Here is a 15547-nt window from a genome sequence, read left to right as displayed (position 1 = left end):
AATCTGGAAACTCTGCAGTCTAAGTATGCCCCTGAAGGAACAAAGGAACCTTAAAGGACTTCTAAGGTTTTCAAAAGAAAGTTTTTTTTCCAATTTCTGTCTAAAACAACAACAAAAAAAAACACAACTGAGCTATTGAAGGTTCCAGGAAAGAGCTAAATCAGAGGCCACTTGCGCTACCAGCTAACAGAACTCTGTGGGGGCCACACTGGGGCTGGTTCTTATGTCTCCAATTGTCATTCGAGGCTTTTATTCATCTATAACTCTACTTATAAAGTGTTGGTCCTTGCAATCTGAGGAGCTGCTTTCCAGCGGTGTCAGCTTTGCTCAGCTGAAGACATCCCAGCCTTCTCTGCCCCACAGCTCTCAAGGCTGCTGGCAGCACCCATCTCTTTTCTGTCCTCTCCTGCCCTTCAGCTGGCTGACTCTGAGGTGGGGCGTTAAGATTTTGTCACAAGCTGATAAAGATGCTGGAAGCAAAGGCTGGCCAGGTACCTGTGCCCTGAGACCCCGAGGGAACGTGCTTATTTCACTCTAAAACTCAGTTTTGCTACAAGAAATTGGGCCAAAAGCCCAAGTGAAATGCTCCTCAGCGTGCGCTGCCTTGCAGGGTAAAGGCACCCTGGTGGCACTGTGGAGGGGCAGGGCTCTTCACAGTGTGCCAGCAGCTTGTCCTTTTCCTCCTTTTTAAGGCAGAGATATTTTCAGTGCTTAATTACTAGGTTAGAGCTGAGACTGAATTACCTCCCAGCCACGCAGCAACCACTGGTGCTATTTTTTAACTGTCCCGTACTGTCACAAACACGGAGCAGCAGTGCTGCGCTCCCCTGGGTGAAGCGGTGATGAGGGAGGCAAGGGGTGTCTGTCAGCACCGTACCCCAGCACCGTGCTGAATTTATGGGGTGTGAGGAATTGTGCCCCTTCTCTGTGGAGGAATCAAAATCCTGTGGGCCTGGGTTAGCACCCCCAGCTCCACCAGCGTCACCACAGCCAGTCATGATCCTTGCTGTGGGTGAAGGCTGGGGAGCTCCAGCCTGGCTCAGAGGGCTGGGAGGGAAGGGCTGCAGCAGCCGGGCTCGCTCTGGCAGGAGTTAGGTGCTGCTTCCAGCTAAGCCTCATCTTCCTCTCGGCCCGTGCGCTGAGGAGAAGTTTCTGGCCTTTCATGGATTTCAGTTACGCGTCAGATGCTCGGCACGCTCCTATGAGTGGTAACCGATTGCCCTCTTCTGGTTAGCTTCCATCACTGCCTGCTCTCAGCGCTCCTCTCCAGAGGAGCCCAGCTCCCAAAGCCGGGCCTGGAGCACGCCGTGTGAGGCCGAGAGGCTGCAGCCGCCCCATGCGCCTCGTCCTGCAGCCCTGGGCGCTCGAGGCTGGCTGTTCCCAAACACCAGGCGAGGGACACACGAGGCAAATCGGCTGCTCGATTTCTTTTTTGCACTCCTGAGCCCCAACCTCTCGGCAATGAACAGTGCTGTGTTGGAGTGAAGCATTTATTGGTGCTGGTTCATCGTGCTCCCGGCCCCACTCGGTGCTGGTGACGCTGGGCCTGTGGTTGGGGCGGCCGTGCCTTGGGTGCCGCCATCTTGGGTTCCTTCCACTTGACACAGCTCCTTCAAAACAACCATAAATGAATAAATGGATAAATGAAACTGCCACGGCATCAGGAGAGAACGTACTGGAGGAAGAAGTGTGTTTATCATTTTTTCTTTTCAACTGATTATCATTTTAAACGGGCACAGAGAAGACGTGCTTTCCTGTGCTGCCCGAAGCACAGACAGGGCAGTGAGCTGCTGCTGTTTTCTACACCCATGCGCAAAAGAAACCAGGTTTCTGGAGCAAAGCTGTGCTGTATCAGTACACTGCACCACCTTGCTCAGTAAGCAGGCTCTGAGGGAAAGGGGGATTCAGGCTTCATGAGAAATAAGCTAAAAGCTCATGCCACCTGCGTGCTCAGAATTGCCCTGGCTCACGTTCTCCTCATACCTGGGGCTGACGCAGCGATGCCCCAGCTTCTGCTCGCCCGTGGCTCCTTCAGCCCAAGGCCTGCATTACATTTGTTTTCCTACTTTCATTTCAAGGCACTTCAGCCTTGGTGTCCCTGCACCCTGGCCTGGCAGAGAACCCCCCCGCTGGCTGCCATCTCCAAGCGCTGCCGAGGACAAACCACTCGGGCATGTTCCCCTCACCTGGGCTTTTCTCAAAGCGTTTCCATTTTGCCCAAATATCAGCGAGAGGCCCCACACCTCTGTGTCCCCTTGTCTGCAGCTGGTGAGCATGGGCCGGGCCGGGCCCCAGGTGCTGCTCGTTGCCTGAGCAGTCCAGCACCTCCCCGCCACCACGGGGGCTCAACGTGGGCTGTCTGTCCCTCTGTCCACCTGTCTGTCCCCTCCCTGGTTTGTGTGAAGCTGTGGGAGACCCTCTGCAAGGGAAGTCGGGGCGAGCATGGGGAAGGCAGGTGGGTGCTCCTTAGCCTGGGCAGAGGCTGGGGTGAGGGCTGGCTCTGCTGAACTTTTGGGTGGAAAACGGCAGGGAAAAGCTCTGTTTGTGTGGGGAGTGGGTGCGGAGTTGGTCAGTGGCACTGACCCCTCTGTTGGCAGGGGGAGGGGTATTTGGGGCTTTTTTCCTGATACTCTGGGCTTTTGGGACTCAGGGCTGGATTCCTGACGAAGAGGAGCCCTCAGTACTCACAGCCCCAGTTTCACAGCACCCTGAGCTCTTTCTAGTTGAAGTGGGGCTGTGGTGTTCCCAGGGGCATGAGCCCCTTTAGCCCCATGCTGCAGCTCCCAAGGGCAGTGTCTGCTGCTGAGGGTGCAAAGGGAGGACTTTTGGGGCAAAACTGGGTTTCAGGGATCCCCTCTGGGCGGGGGGAGGCGGCTGCAGCGAGTCACCCCAATTCCCTGTGGCTGCTGAAGGGCAGGAATTCACTTTGGGGAGCTGCAGCTCTGTGGCCTGTAAATTGTGGTCGCTGCTGGGGAAGCAATTGTGCGTCTGCTCGGGAGGCGAGGGCACTCACCTGCCTCCAGGGCGCGTACACGATCTGCCCTTCGCTGAGACCCAGGCGCTGGGCGTGCTGGGCGAACTCGTCCCGCTGGGCTTTGCTCACTGTCTGATTTCGGGCTGAAAAGCAAAAGTGTTAACACGGGTTGGAGGCCACACGTGGCCCATCGTGCCACCTCCCAGTCTGCATTTCGTGCTCTCCCCTCGCTCCCACGAATGCTCATTGTGGAGGTGCTGGGGTCCCTCAACCCCACTTGTCAAAGCCAGCCTTGGGCATCGCTTTTCTGTTTTGTTTTTTTACCCCTTCCTTGTTCCCACTTTAACTGCTTGCACAATAGTTTCTCACGCTCCTGGGGTGTTCGGAGGGCTGTGTGCCCCAGGCAGGGAACGAGGCAGGTTTGTGTTTGCCAAATGTGGCTTTGGACTTCCTTAAGCAATTGCTCTGCAGCCTGAAAGGGCAGCGGGGAGCTTGATCGTGGTCTGATGTGCTGCTTTATGGGGCTGCATGTGGGTCTGGCCAGCTCTGCCTGTGCCGGTGCTGCAAAGCCACGCGCTCTACCCCGGGAGGTAAGCACTGAAAAATCACGGTTGGCTTGAAAATATTGAGATTTCACGATGATATCTATGGTGAATTGTATGTGCTTCCTGTTCTTTGAATATTTATGGCATAACTGGGTTTTGTCTTTAACTTGTTCTTTCTGCTCTGCCCAGAGATTTAGGATTAATGGGATTCTGAAATATTCCCGTGACCCTGGCATGGTGGTTTGGGGAAAAATCACAGCTTTTTGGTGGAACGGCGCTGCCATGTGTGTTTAGCTGGTAGTTCTCTGTGCGTCTGGTGCTGGATGGCAGCTTGAGGTTACCTTAGGATGGAGTTCGCATACCGTAGAGATACAGCGCCAAATACGTCCTCTCCCTCTGCAGTTGGTGCTGGATGAGTAAAACGTCCTCAGAGCTGAGGTTCAACAGCATCCCCACGGTCTGCTGGGTCTTGGCTTCAAGAGAGCAGCACAGTTTGGGGAGCGAGAGCTGTGTTAGTTCTCTGAAACGTGCCACAAATGTTCCCCTCCGTTCCCAGAGGGATTGTGAAACAATTTGGAAAACAAGGCGGCCTCCTTCCTCGTCGGAGGGGGCAGGTTTGTTCCTTGTTCCCGGCACGGCTTTGCTTCACGGGCTTTATTGCTGCCTCATGCGGCTGTGCCGTGTGCTGTGAGCCGGCGGTGGGCTGGGCTCGGTGCCCGCCGGCGGGGCCCTGCCATCGCGTGGGGCTTACCAGGGCTTCAGACCCACAAAGCCATCCCGAAATAAAAATCCGTGGGGCGATGCAAGGCACCAGCCCGTGCCCTTCCGAAACACAGACTTAACCACAGCCCCGCGTGCCGTGCTGCCGCTCACCGTGCTTCACCAGCGCCGTGCCACCACCATCGGGGAGGTGGAAGTAGGTGGAGTTGCTGGAGAGACAGCGGCCGCCCCTGCGGAGAGGGGAAAACGAGGCAGAGCTGTGGTGCTGAGCCCCCCCTGCCCCAGCCAGGAGGGCACCGAGCCCGGTCCCACCATGGGGACCTTGGTAGGGAACAACGGGGGGGGGGAGCGGTGGCATTGCAGGGCCCCGGGGAGGGTTTGTCTTTGCCTCCTGTGTCCATGGAGCAGGCAGGGGTGAGGGCAGGAGGTCTCGGTTTGGCTCAGCTGGGGGCTGTTGGAGTCAGTTAAGATTTGAGGGAAGAAGGGGGTGGGAGAGCATGCAGGGAGCAGCCAGGAGCTGCTCCTTGGCAAAGCCGATCTCAAATTGTGCCCGTGTCCTTCTGGAGAGGCCGGGCACCGAGGGCCGATGCTAACACCCGCGGGGGGGCAGGAGGAAGGGGTCGGGGAGCGGCGGGGGTGCGGGTGTCTCACGCGGCCACGTGCTGGGTGACGAGCAGCTCCTGCCCCCCGGCGCCAGGCTCCACGCGCAGGTGGCCGTGGTCGATGAGCAGCAGCTCCAGGAGGTGCTGGGGCAGCTGGGCGGCCCCGGCCACGTACTGCCACGTCCCCAGCAGCTGCGGGAGAGGCGTGGGGTGGTGGGGGCTCCCTGCCCGGCCCCCCCCCCCGGTGCCCGGCCCCTCCTTACCCCCGGTGCCGTCGCGTTGGCCGGGCTCTGCGTGGGCTCGCAGGGAGCGGCTGCAGCGGGCAGCAGCACCGTGAGGAGGAGGATGGCGGCGATGCCGGCCGGTGCCATGGCTGCCTGAGGGAGAGGAGTGAGCGGACCCGCTGGACGGACGGACGGATGGACGGACGGACGGACGCTGCTCACTTGGGTGTTTGCTTTTGCAACGCGGCTGCGCGCAGCAGGGGCTGTGGTGGCGCAACAGCGGCTTTCGGGGAAATCGCCCCGGTGAGGGCCGGGTGCCTGGCCCTAGCTCAGGGCTCGCACTGGCCGGGCAGCGCAGGGAGGGCGATGCACTTCCCGCATCTAAAAGTGAAATCTGCCTGAAATTTCCCCGTTTCACTCCCCCCCCCACGCAGCTGCTGTAGTGGCTCTGCAAGAGAGGAACCGGGCCGCTCGCCGGGGCGCAGGCGATGTCGCTGCCTTGTGCCAGAGTGCAGGGCTTTGGGAGCTCTCTGGGGGTGAGCTGTGCTCGGCACAGCGGGGCTGGGATGGCCTCCGGAGGCTGCCCGGCCTCCAGCCCTAGGCCAGGGCCAGTCTGCAGCCAGCCGCTCACGGCATTGCTGTCCCGGTGCTGCTCCTTTCAGATTTTCCTTGGTGCCTGGTCTGAACCCTCTGTGCAACCTCCCTATTTGTCCTGCTCGGTGGCCCCCGTGTGCTGCCACATCTGTGCCCGGCTCTGTCCCCACACCCCTGGGCAGGGCACAGCTCGGGGTCTGGCTGTTTCTGTTTGTGTCCTGTCCCCGAGCCCCGCAGGCTGGACCTGGTGGTGGCTTTTCCTCCCCTCTGCCCTGCTCAGAGGCACTCGGGGCTCCAGCTTCCCTGGCGTGCCTCGGGGCTGCTTACGGAAATGAGCCCGCGGGTTAGGTCATCCCATCCCCTACATCCCCGGGTTTTGTCTGACATTGGGTAGGAGACGGGGTCCGAGCTGGGCACCCGGGGGTGGCGCCCACCCGTGCCCCATCCCACGTGTGGGTGCAGTCTGCAGACATGGGCGCAGGGAAGGCAGGCAGCAGGCGGGTGTCACACAGGCTTTATTCCTGCTTGACGTGAGAACAGAAAAGGGACGGGGGTGTGGGCCCCTCCGTTGGAAGAAAAGAACTCGCCGGGACCTCCCGAGGCTGAGCCAAGCGCCGGGAGATGTCCCCACACAGGGGCTGGGGACCGCGTGCGGGGGGGATGCGGGCTCACTCCAGTTACACCTCTGTGGTGGCCGAGGCGGCTTCGTCCTTCTCCGTGCCGTCCGGGGGACAGGCGTCCTTGGGGAGAGGGGACAGGAGCTTGCACCCACCCAGGCACACAGTCCCGGGGCGCCCCGTCCCCCCCGCGGGTCCCTACCTTCGGGGAGGTGACGAAGGTCTCCTCCGGCGTGAAGCCGAGGCAGCGCAGTTGGGCCCGGAACTCCTCCAGGTGCTCCTTGCTCACGTTGGGTGTCCGCGCTGTTGGAAAGGTGGTGTTAAAAAAAAAAGGCTGAAAAGAACGGATTCGGGGGCGCTCCCCCTGCAGCCGGCAGCCGTGCGGGGCAGCGCGCTCACCCGAGAGGCTGAGGCCCAGGAAGGACTCCTTGCTGTGCTTCAGGACCAGCAGCTCCTTGTCGGTCTTGATCAGCTCGGCCATGGACGCCTCCTGCCCCTCCACTGGAAGACACGGGGAGCGCGGGGACCCGCGTTGGCGAGCCGGACACCACCGGGGACAGGCGCGTCCCCCGGTGCCGATGTCCCCAGTGTGCGGCGCTGGGGGTGTCCCCCGCCCCCAGACCCGTGTGTGGGTGTAGGAAAGGCCCGGCGGGGCAGGGGGTGGGGTTCCTACAAGGGGCAGGTTTTGGGGGACGTGTGCCGGGAGGGGCTCAGCGGGGCGCTGCCTCTGGGGGCTGCGGCCTTACCGTGCACCAGGGTGGAGTTGTGCCGGAAGATGAGGATCTTGCTGGCGTTCCTCACCACGCACGTCTCGTTCCTGGGGGGGCAGAGAGGTGAAACGGGGCACGCCTGCCCCAAATAAACCTGGGGAGGGTCCTCGGGCTGCGGCCCCCTCCCTCACCTCCCCTGAGTTTGAGGCAGGGCAGCTGGTAGCGGGCTGCAGAGCTTGGATAAGTGTGGGGTAACAGCTCCCAGCCCCAAACTGGGCTGCTGCCACTCGTTTGTCCCCCACCACGGTGGGACCAGAGCCCCCATCCGCAGCCTGGGGTGGCTCTGACCCGCATCCGCTGCCCTGGGGCCATCCCAGCCCATCCCCGTCCTGTCCTTACAGCCGCAGGGTCTCGGTCACGTTGAACTCATCGTCGTGGCTGCCGGGCAGGAAGGCGAAGGTCGCGTACTTCAGCTCCTTCATCTCGGCCACGTGCGGGGGGTAGGTGGAGGCGCCCATGATGTACACCCAGTGCCCCAGCAGCTGCCGACAGGAGCAGAGCGCGGATTTGCGGACTCATTTCCCCCCGGGGATCGCGTGGGCGCGAGGGATTTTAGGAACCACGGGTGTCACGGCTTACCCCAGCCACGGTCGCGTTGTCCATGACGGCTGGGGTGAGCGGGGCGCAGGCGTGGGGCTCGGCCGTGTGGGCACGCACCAGCCCCACGGCGAGGACGGGGAGGAGGCAGGGCAGCATCGCCGGCACCATGCGGGGCTGGGGGGGGGGCTGCGGCGAGGCTGCTGCGCGGGTGGGACGTGGCTGCGCGCCGGCACTGTTATATACGGCCCCGCCGCAGCCCTGAGGTGCTTATTTAACCACGGGGCTGTTTGCTCAGGCATGAAGCAATAGCGGGTGAGTGGAATTAAACTGGCAAAAGAGTGCATTTTTTCCGGCAGGAAAGGTGAAGGGAAAAAAATAAACGCGTTGCACCGCTACGGGCTTTTGTTCTCGGAAGCCATAACTCACCCTGCGGGTGGCGGGCCGGGCACGCTGCGGGCTGCAGGTGTGTTTGTGGAGGGTGCCGTGGGGCAGCGAGTGCCGCTGGGGGCTTTTGTACCTGCCCTGCCTGGGGCAAGCAAACACCTGCCCACGGCCTTTGCCCTTACGCCAAAAAAATTTGACTTTTTTTGTTAATTCTCTCTCCCCTCTTGCTGCTCGTCTCCGCCCAGCCTTGGGTTGCCACCGCAGCCCCTGGGCCATGGTGCTGGTAACGGTGCCCAGCACTTGGGGCTGACCCGCGTGGGAGTGCTAGGACTGGGCTGCCAAATCCAGGCCGGGGGCACGAGGCAAGGGCACGAGCAGCAGCGTTACAGGGGGCTGGGGTTGGTGGGCACACAACCACATGTGTTACGTTTATTTATTCACCGTGACTGCTTTCTCCCCGACCGCAGGCCGTGCGTACCAGCAGCAGCAGCCCCAGCACTGCAGCCCCGCGCGCCCCGACACAACGCCCAGGGGCCAGGCTGTGAGCAAGACGGTGCCTTCCAAGGCCACCTCGGAACCACTGAGGTGAGTTTTTGGTTCAGCAAGGAAAAAAAAAGCTCATCCCTTGTCCCCACCACCCTTTCCTCTTGCTCCCCAGCACTGTCAGGACAGGGACGACGATGAGAAATGTGCCGATGGCCACAGCAGAGGACATGTGGTGGTGGGGAGCTGCCGGGGCGCAGCCTTGTCGTGGGCTCAGCATCGCCCTGAGGGCTGGGTGGGCGCTGCTGTGGGAAGGGGATTTGGGGCATCCCCCGGGATGGGGGCCCGGGATGTGGAGAATGCTCCTCGCACCCAACGCCATTTCCCGAGAAGAAGTTTAAAAAACAAAACAGAAGAAACCACAAACATAAAAGTCCCGTTTCATTGCCTCAGTTTTAAATATTTATTTAAAGTCCAAAAAAAAAAAAAAAAAGAAAACGAAGAAAAGGAAAAAAAAAGCGTAAATGAGAACAGACGGTAACTGCAGCCGGGAGCAAACACACAAGGGCAGCGGGGAGCCGGGGGTGAGGTATCTGTGAGCGGGGCAGAGCGCGGAGGGTGAGGTATTTGAGACGGATCCTGTTAACCTGTGTCGATGGTGGTTGGCAACCAACCAGCGGGCAGTAGTAAAAAAAGAATACACCAAGAGAGACGCACATATATTTCTTTTTCTTTTTTTTCCTCAAAAAAATAAAATCCATAGTCCGTATGAGACATGAAAACTCCAAACAGGCACTGAAGCGTTTCCGATACAGTACAGCTCCGATTACATCAATATTATTCCTTATATAGAATTAAAGATTACCATAATTATCCTCTTTAAAAAAAAAAAAAATCCTCCAAATTTACATACAGAGACTAGATTTCTACAAAACTTAACAAAAGAAAACCCCTCCAAGCCCAGCCGGGGTCTGGAACCAGGTACCATCCTCTCAGTCTCGGCAGAGGGGCCCGGACAGAAGGGTGCAGAGCTGGGTTTAAATACACGCTGAGCCCGGGGAATCGCTGCGCGCGGAGCCGCCACGGCCACGGGGCCACCACGGCTACAGCAAAACGAGTGAGTGACCTGGGAGCCGGCCCACGCAGCGCCCTGAGGCTTCATCCTGCAGCGGCTGCGGGTGAGCTGGAGCCCTCGCTCTCCTCCCAAAGCAGTGAAGTGCTGACTTAAAAAAAAAAAAAAATAAAGAAAAAGGCAAATTTGCTTTTAAAACAGCTTGTAAGTTATTCTGGATGCGCTTTGAGTTGTTGTGCAGGATTGGCATCCGTGGCGATGCAGAGATCCCGTTAAAGGTGTTCTCTGATTTAGCTGTAGATCGCGACCGCCTCTCCTCCTAGAGAGATGGTCCTATGGGCTTTTCTTGGGCCTGTGGCAAGACACTGTAGCACCTTCACAACCTTAAATAAAGTCATATATATAAAATAACACACTTTTTTTTAAGAGCACCAGAGATTTCACAGTGAGAGGTAGAAACAAATCAGACAAGCCCATCCTCTCTCTCTATTTTAGCACCAATCTCTTCCCCTCTCCTCCTTCCATTCCCCTCTTTCAGCTTTGGGACTCTCCCCTACCCCACCGCCACGCCTGAGAAGGGACGTTGGTTCAACTCACCCATGGAAGGAGGAACTTAGTTTTTTTTGTGTTTTTTTTTTTCTTTTTCTTTTTGCTTTAAATAATATAATATATATATTTTGTTTCTTCTAATATTGCACATCAAAATGCTTCCGGTACGCAGAGCAGCCAGAGTCGACTTGCGGCTCCGCCTGGCAGAGCCCGATGCAGCGCGTGGCCGTCCGGGAGCGACGAGCTCTGCGAGGGAAGCGCTATCATCTTTTAATTACTTTTCAATGGAAAGAGCATTTGGTAACTCAGGAACCAGGTAAGACAAAAATGGGGGGGAAGAAAAAAACAAACCCACACGCTGCAAGTTGCTTGAGGTTTCTCTTGATATTTTCTTTGGTCATGGAAAAAGCTTTGTGTGTGTGGAACCGCTTGCGACACCTAGTCCCCTGATCCCTTTTCACTGGTCACGTCCCGACTGATACCCGCTTCCCCTACATCCTTCGTATTCCTCCTTTCCACAACCTGCTGAGTTCAGTAGATCACGGGTTTTTTGAGACCTTGAGCCAAAGGCTAGAGCAAGAGTTGACCCAAAAGACACAGCCCAGCTGTCCTTGCTGCAGAGAGGTGGGAGATGCTGTGTGAAGACGTAGGCCAAAAGTGGGGTCAAAGCCTTGGAGCCCGGGTTTGGCGGCGTTGTTCAAAGGAAGCACACGGGGCCGACCTCGAGGTGGTATTGCTTTCCTGGCTCGGATGGGGGAAGGTTGTAGATGTTGACGATTGGCAGCTGCTGAGGGTCCTGCGTCCGAAACGAAAAGAGAGTCCGATGCCAGCGTCCGTCCTTGATCTGCGCAGGGAGGAGGGAAAGACAGAAAAAGCTGGTTTACTGTGGGGTGGATCTTGCTGGAGAGGAGTGAGTTTCACTGTGGTGTATGTTTGAAAAGCCCTGAGCAGGTCTAGTGGGAGGTTTAGAAAAGCATTTTGGGGAATAGCCTTTATCCAGGTCACGTTGAGGGAAACAGCTTGAAATGGCAGCATAAAACTCGTGATGCAGTGGGAAGCCCAAATGCAGGCACACTGCTACCATGGCAGCATGACATCAGGCACGAGCCGAGCCCACTGCCTGCTGGTGGCAATCCTCCCTTCTGCCATGTACCTACACAACGTGTAAATTTGGAATTCAATTTTTAACTTTCTGTTTGAAGGCAGTCTTCCTAGCAGGAGAACCCTGTAGCACCCTGGACTGGACAATTAAAGTGTTAAACAGGTATCTTAGCCCCTTCTCCCCCCTTTTTTTGGGGTGGTCATGGAATAAGAACCACAGGCATAACCCTGAGTCCTGTCACGTACACTGAGTGGGTTCAGCCTGGCATTTCTCTCCACCTCTCCCCTCTTTCAGGACAACGTACCTTGCAATCATCAGCTGCCACTTCTGGCTTGAGTTGACCTTCTGCCTCAAACATCTGCCCGTTCCAGGCCTTGAAGCGCACGGCTTTGTCCGAAGGTTTCTTGGATGAGCCTTCCCGCCAGACGGAGGTGTTCAGGCAGTGGATGGTGATGTGCTGCACCACCTCCGAGCTCAGCAGGCGAAGGAAGTTCATCTGGACTCTGCCGACGTCAAAATCCAGCTGTGAAGGTGACAGAGACGTTAGTGTGTGCCCCCTGCAGCAGGGCTGGGGGAGAGAGCGGTTTGTCAGTGCGAGAGGCAACAGCAAAGTCATTCCCTGGGCTCTGTGCAAGTCTGGAGGTGGCTGTGCTGGATGTCTGAGCCCCAAACTGGTTCTGGTGTGAGGGTGGGCATGAGGGCCAGGTGCAAAGTCAGTCTGGAAAGTTGGCGTGGGGACACGGCAGGTGCTTTATTTTTCATAACAAACTGGTAGGTCCTTAAGTAGGAGAAAAATAATGTGTGCTTGAATTCAATACGTGCTTCTGCAAGGAAGCGAAGCAGCAGTCTCTGGTGGGCACTGCAGATGAACCCAGGTAATGCCATTGGTATTTTGTGGTACGGTTACTTCCTCAAGAAAAACTCCATGGCATTCACTTCAGCGGCAACTTGTGTATTTAAGCTGACCACACTTTTTCAAGTGGCAGACAACAAAATGCAAGAGTGACCTGAACATAAATTAATCCAACAAAGCATTTGGGAGCAGCATGTTTGCAGGCCTCTGTTAAGGTTATGGGTTAATTAAACACTGCTGGAAACATGCTGCTCTGTCTTGAAAAGAGTCAACAACGTAGGTGTATTTTTAACGCCATGAGAGCAGTGCTGAATGCTACCAGCACAGCTGTGCTCGCTCTGCTGCCCGGATTAAGGCAGCTTGCTGGGTTACAGTGGTCACTGTCCTGTGTTCTGGGAGAACACGCTTGTGGGTAAACATTTCGTAACGGTTGTATGGGAAATGCTGCAGTGGGGTCGTGTGTGTGTACCTTGGAGACAGTGATGGGGCTGAGACACGTCTGCCCACCGTTGGTGAAGTTGCAGACGACCTGTATGGTGTCCGAGGAACAGCCGAGATTTGGGTCGATCCAGTAGGTACCTAAGAAATAGAGGATTTGGGGATTAACAAGAAAACTTAATTTTGCTGTGCATAAGCAAAGGCAAGTCTTGATTCCTGCATTACTGGTCCCAGGGAGGGAGACCAGTACGGAGGGATAACTCGGGGCTTCCTACCATCGTTCATCTTCTGTTCACAGTTCATGAGGTCTCGACAGATGCGTGCAGGGTTTTCCTTGGTGCCCAGGGGTCTCTTGATGCTCTGAATGAGGTTGCTGAGGTAGTGTAGAGTCTTAAAGATCTCCCCTCCATGGTCTAGCATGAGAAGGTCTGGATGCTGGTAACTCTGGAGAGAAAAGGAGGCAAACTCAGGTGTGCCCTGGGGGCAGGAGGTGCTCTAACCACAAAGATTTCTGCTTTATAGTGGGAAAACTCCGTGGGCCAAAGGCAAGCTGTGACAGCGAGCTGTGACACTGTGCACTGTCCTGCATGGGGAATCGCTGCCATGCTGGCAAAGTCACGATGGCAAAGCCATGAGGTTTGAAGCGTCACAAGTAACGGAGCAGAACCGCGTCCTCTAACTGGTTCATTGCATGCACAAACCCCGGTAACTCCACAAGCAGCAGACAAATCAGAGCTTTGTGGACAGAAACTCCAAGCAGACAAAGAACGAGCAGGGCTGGGACTGTTACCAGCCTGCAGCTCCAGCACAGACCAGGGAGGAGATCGACAGTACCCCCGTACCTCTGTCTTAAGCGCGGTGCTGGAGTCAATCAGTGTCTGGAAAGCAGCCCCAAAGCCATCTTGTTGCTGGTGTGGGGTGAAAAAGATGATAACTGAGACTGGGAGAAGCTGAACATGCCCCGATGCAAGCAAACACTTCTCAGTCTAGGGGTGGAATTCAAGGCCTGCTCTGCTAACACAGCGTCTCTTGCTAGACCTGAGTGTGTGTCTTTAGGGTCCCAGCAAGCCTTTCTTGATGTCCCAACAGCACCTCAGCTCTGCATGATTTATTATCATCATTAACAAATGAACAGAAAACAGAACTTACAAATGAAGCTGGAATTCCTGGAGGTCCCTAGAAATCAAAGCAAAAAAGGGGCATCAGCCAGAATGATGGGCACTCACTGTTGCAAAGATGCTCATTTATATCCTTTTGAAATCCTCATTTATATCCTTTTGAATCCCTGAGTCCCTCAATACAGATGAGTGAGGGAGGCAACAATGCTGTCTCTATAAAATACTTGGAGATGGTTTGGGCTAAAGTGCGATAAACACTAGTCCATTCACACACACACACGTTTTTGCATATGAGGAATGGGGCTAAGCTATAATGTCCAATGAGTGAACAGTCCCTCTGGAGAGTATCGCTGCAATAACTTCAGCTTGTTTCAATAATGTCTTTGAACTCTTTCCACGTATACGTACCGGAGGGCCAGGGTGTCCTCGTGGGCCTGGAGGACCCTAAAGACAGAGTGGCATCAGTTAGTGAAATGTCTTCAGTTTGCATTGCTGTTTCTCGTGGCTGTCACCAGAATGAGTCTGTTCCATGCTGAAATTCTCCACATTTTTAACATTTTACAGTATCCTCTCCCTCAAACCCTTCTGGAGACAGGACATGGCCCTGTTTCCTCCATTTCCCAACTTCGGGTGCATCTGTCTGTACCTGGTCCAGTCCTGCTGTATCTCTTGTTCCTAGCCCTTGGTTCCTGAGCTCCCAGTAATGCCAAATCCCCAGGTACGCATCATGTTCCCTGTATGGACAGTTACCCACCCCACAGCGTTATACTTGCTAGAAGCAACTGTTCTGTTTAAATAAAACATATTAGTCAGAAAAAGTGATTTCAAATACTCACCCTTGGACCTGGAAGACCCTGTAGGGAAAATTTAAAAAAAAAAAAAAGGAACTGTCAGAAGATTCTTAAATTGATGCTCATTACACCCTGTACAGTCACGGCAGAGCCCCTGCGTGCAGACCAAGCACTGGGAGCAGTGTTGTGGTCCCAAGGAAGAGGAGCAGCACGTGTCCCGTACACCCAACACAGCCCCTGCGTGCTGAGAACACCAAGGAGCTACAGGAAGGTGTGAATCCGTCAGAGCCCCTGCGAGAAGGGGAATGGGGGCAGCAGGAGGGAAGTGCCCTGGCACCACCACCACTCGGACATGTCCCTGTGGGAGGGACACGAGGGGGACAGCCTCCAGCCACTAGCTGCATTTTGTGCCTGGAGATGCCACGGTCATCATTCAAGTGGCAGCTTTTGCTGGGCGATTGGGTTAAGTGAGCTGGAGTTTTAAGAGCAGCGTAAGTCCATGAGGACATGTGGGTGCGTGTGCGCATCATCTCGCCCACGTGGGACCTGATGCCCGAGCAAGAGAACCCTGGGTGCCCACTTACCATTTCCCCACGGCTGCCTTTGTCTCCCTTTGGCCCCTGTGAAAGCACACGAGACGTCTGTCAGTGACTGCAAGCTGCGCTTCTGGATGCATTGCCACCCAGAATCGCCTTGAAAGGACCCAAGTGCATCTCAAAATAAATCTTATTCCCCACTTCCATTCCATCCAAAACAACAAAAAAAAAGCCATTCCTGGACGTTTCAGAGATGAAACGTGGAATGAGCAGAGCACCCTGGAAGCAACCCCGCATGCAGCACGGAGGTACCCAGCCCCTGCCTGCCATGAGCAGCCGCTCGCCTGCCTTTAGGCACAAGTAACCCCTGTGTCCAAAGCACGGGGCTGCCGGCATCTTCCTGGTTTTCACCTCCGCCAACAGCAGCCTCTTTGTGCTGAGCTCTGAATAACTTCACGCTCATGTTTTTATGAAGCACTGACCTGAACTTTAGTCTGTGTTCAGTGCCTTTGGCATTTTGGGGGAGGCAGAGATTTTCAACACTTCTCTGAATCCAGCTGTTCCTGGTTTAATACATTTATCAGTTTTCTGTTGATTTTTTTATTTTTATTTTTTATTCTTCCCTGGGGCCCCCC

The 15547-nt window shown here is 56.0% G+C and overlaps 3 protein-coding genes and 1 long non-coding RNA gene across 11 annotated transcripts in view; 1 reads left to right on the top strand and 3 right to left on the bottom strand.

Moving 5' to 3' along the window:
* Positions 1-65: 65 nt before the first annotated feature.
* LOC310885038 (uncharacterized protein) lies at positions 66-6014 on the bottom strand. Its single transcript, XM_083807812.1, has 6 exons — positions 5105-6014; positions 4891-5033; positions 4393-4469; positions 3882-3992; positions 3014-3117; positions 66-1610 (listed from the first exon to the last, which is right to left on the bottom strand). Exons 1-6 carry the CDS (start codon positions 5210-5212, stop codon positions 1491-1493), a joined length of 663 nt encoding a protein of 220 aa, XP_083663938.1. The 5' UTR covers positions 5213-6014; the 3' UTR covers positions 66-1490.
* Positions 3127-10379, top strand: LOC310885041. 3 transcript variants are annotated; one of them, XR_014574521.1, is made up of 3 exons: positions 3127-3564; positions 8438-8555; positions 10247-10379. It is a non-coding gene; the product is annotated as an uncharacterized lncRNA (long non-coding RNA). The 3 variants fall into 3 exon arrangements; XR_014574522.1 differs by lacking the exon at positions 3127-3564 and adding an exon at positions 4425-4564; XR_014574523.1 differs by lacking the exon at positions 3127-3564 and adding an exon at positions 7783-7898.
* LOC310885039 (alpha-1-acid glycoprotein-like) lies at positions 6157-7839 on the bottom strand. The gene is made up of 6 exons (XM_083807813.1): positions 7626-7839; positions 7386-7528; positions 7023-7093; positions 6676-6777; positions 6479-6579; positions 6157-6399 (listed from the first exon to the last, which is right to left on the bottom strand). The coding sequence occupies exons 1-6, from the start codon at positions 7752-7754 to the stop codon at positions 6337-6339; spliced, it is 609 nt and encodes a 202-aa protein (XP_083663939.1). The 5' UTR covers positions 7755-7839; the 3' UTR covers positions 6157-6336.
* A 64-nt stretch (positions 10380-10443) lies between the features above and the next one.
* Positions 10444-15547, bottom strand: part of COL27A1 (collagen type XXVII alpha 1 chain) — a 197103-nt gene continuing 191999 nt past the window's right edge. For 5 of the 6 annotated variants that reach the window (XM_083807795.1, XM_083807794.1, XM_083807793.1 and 2 more), the window contains 9 exons: positions 14961-14996; positions 14422-14439; positions 13994-14029; positions 13617-13643; positions 13310-13375; positions 12743-12911; positions 12499-12608; positions 11481-11699; positions 10444-10918 (listed from right to left, as the gene is read on the bottom strand). In XM_083807795.1, the coding sequence (XP_083663921.1) occupies positions 10772-10918; positions 11481-11699; positions 12499-12608; positions 12743-12911; positions 13310-13375; positions 13617-13643; positions 13994-14029; positions 14422-14439; positions 14961-14996 (828 nt within the window). In that variant the 3' untranslated portion in view covers positions 10444-10771. The remainder of the gene's footprint in view (positions 10919-11480; positions 11700-12498; positions 12609-12742; positions 12912-13309; positions 13376-13616; positions 13644-13993; positions 14030-14421; positions 14440-14960; positions 14997-15547) is intronic. The other variant, XM_083807798.1, reaches the window with a different exon arrangement.

The sequence above is a fragment of the Anser anser genome, assembly GCF_964211835.1.
Source record: "Anser anser genome assembly, chromosome: 21".
Classification (NCBI taxonomy): Eukaryota; Metazoa; Chordata; class Aves; order Anseriformes; family Anatidae; genus Anser; species Anser anser.
The sequence above is the reverse complement of the archived record's forward strand: the minus strand, read 5'-3'. Positions and strand labels throughout refer to the sequence as shown.

Excerpts from the sequence above, each read along its gene's own strand:
- LOC310885038 (XM_083807812.1), bottom strand. The coding sequence starts at position 5,212 with ATGGCACCGGCCGGCATCGCCGCCATCCTCCTCCTCACGGTGCTGCTG. Across the intron at positions 5,034-5,104 it reads CCAACGCGACGGCACCGGGG|CTGCTGGGGACGTGGCAGTA; the intron begins GTAAGGAGGGGC and ends CCTCTCCCGCAG. Across the intron at positions 1,611-3,013 it reads TGTACGCGCCCTGGAGGCAG|GAGCTGTGTCAAGTGGAAGG; the intron begins GTGAGTGCCCTC and ends GTTGTTTTGAAG.
- LOC310885039 (XM_083807813.1), bottom strand. The coding sequence starts at position 7,754 with ATGGTGCCGGCGATGCTGCCCTGCCTCCTCCCCGTCCTCGCCGTGGGG. Across the intron at positions 7,094-7,385 it reads GTGACCGAGACCCTGCGGCT|GAACGAGACGTGCGTGGTGA; the intron begins GTAAGGACAGGA and ends CTGCCCCCCCAG. Across the intron at positions 6,400-6,478 it reads CCTTCGTCACCTCCCCGAAG|GACGCCTGTCCCCCGGACGG; the intron begins GTAGGGACCCGC and ends CCTCTCCCCAAG.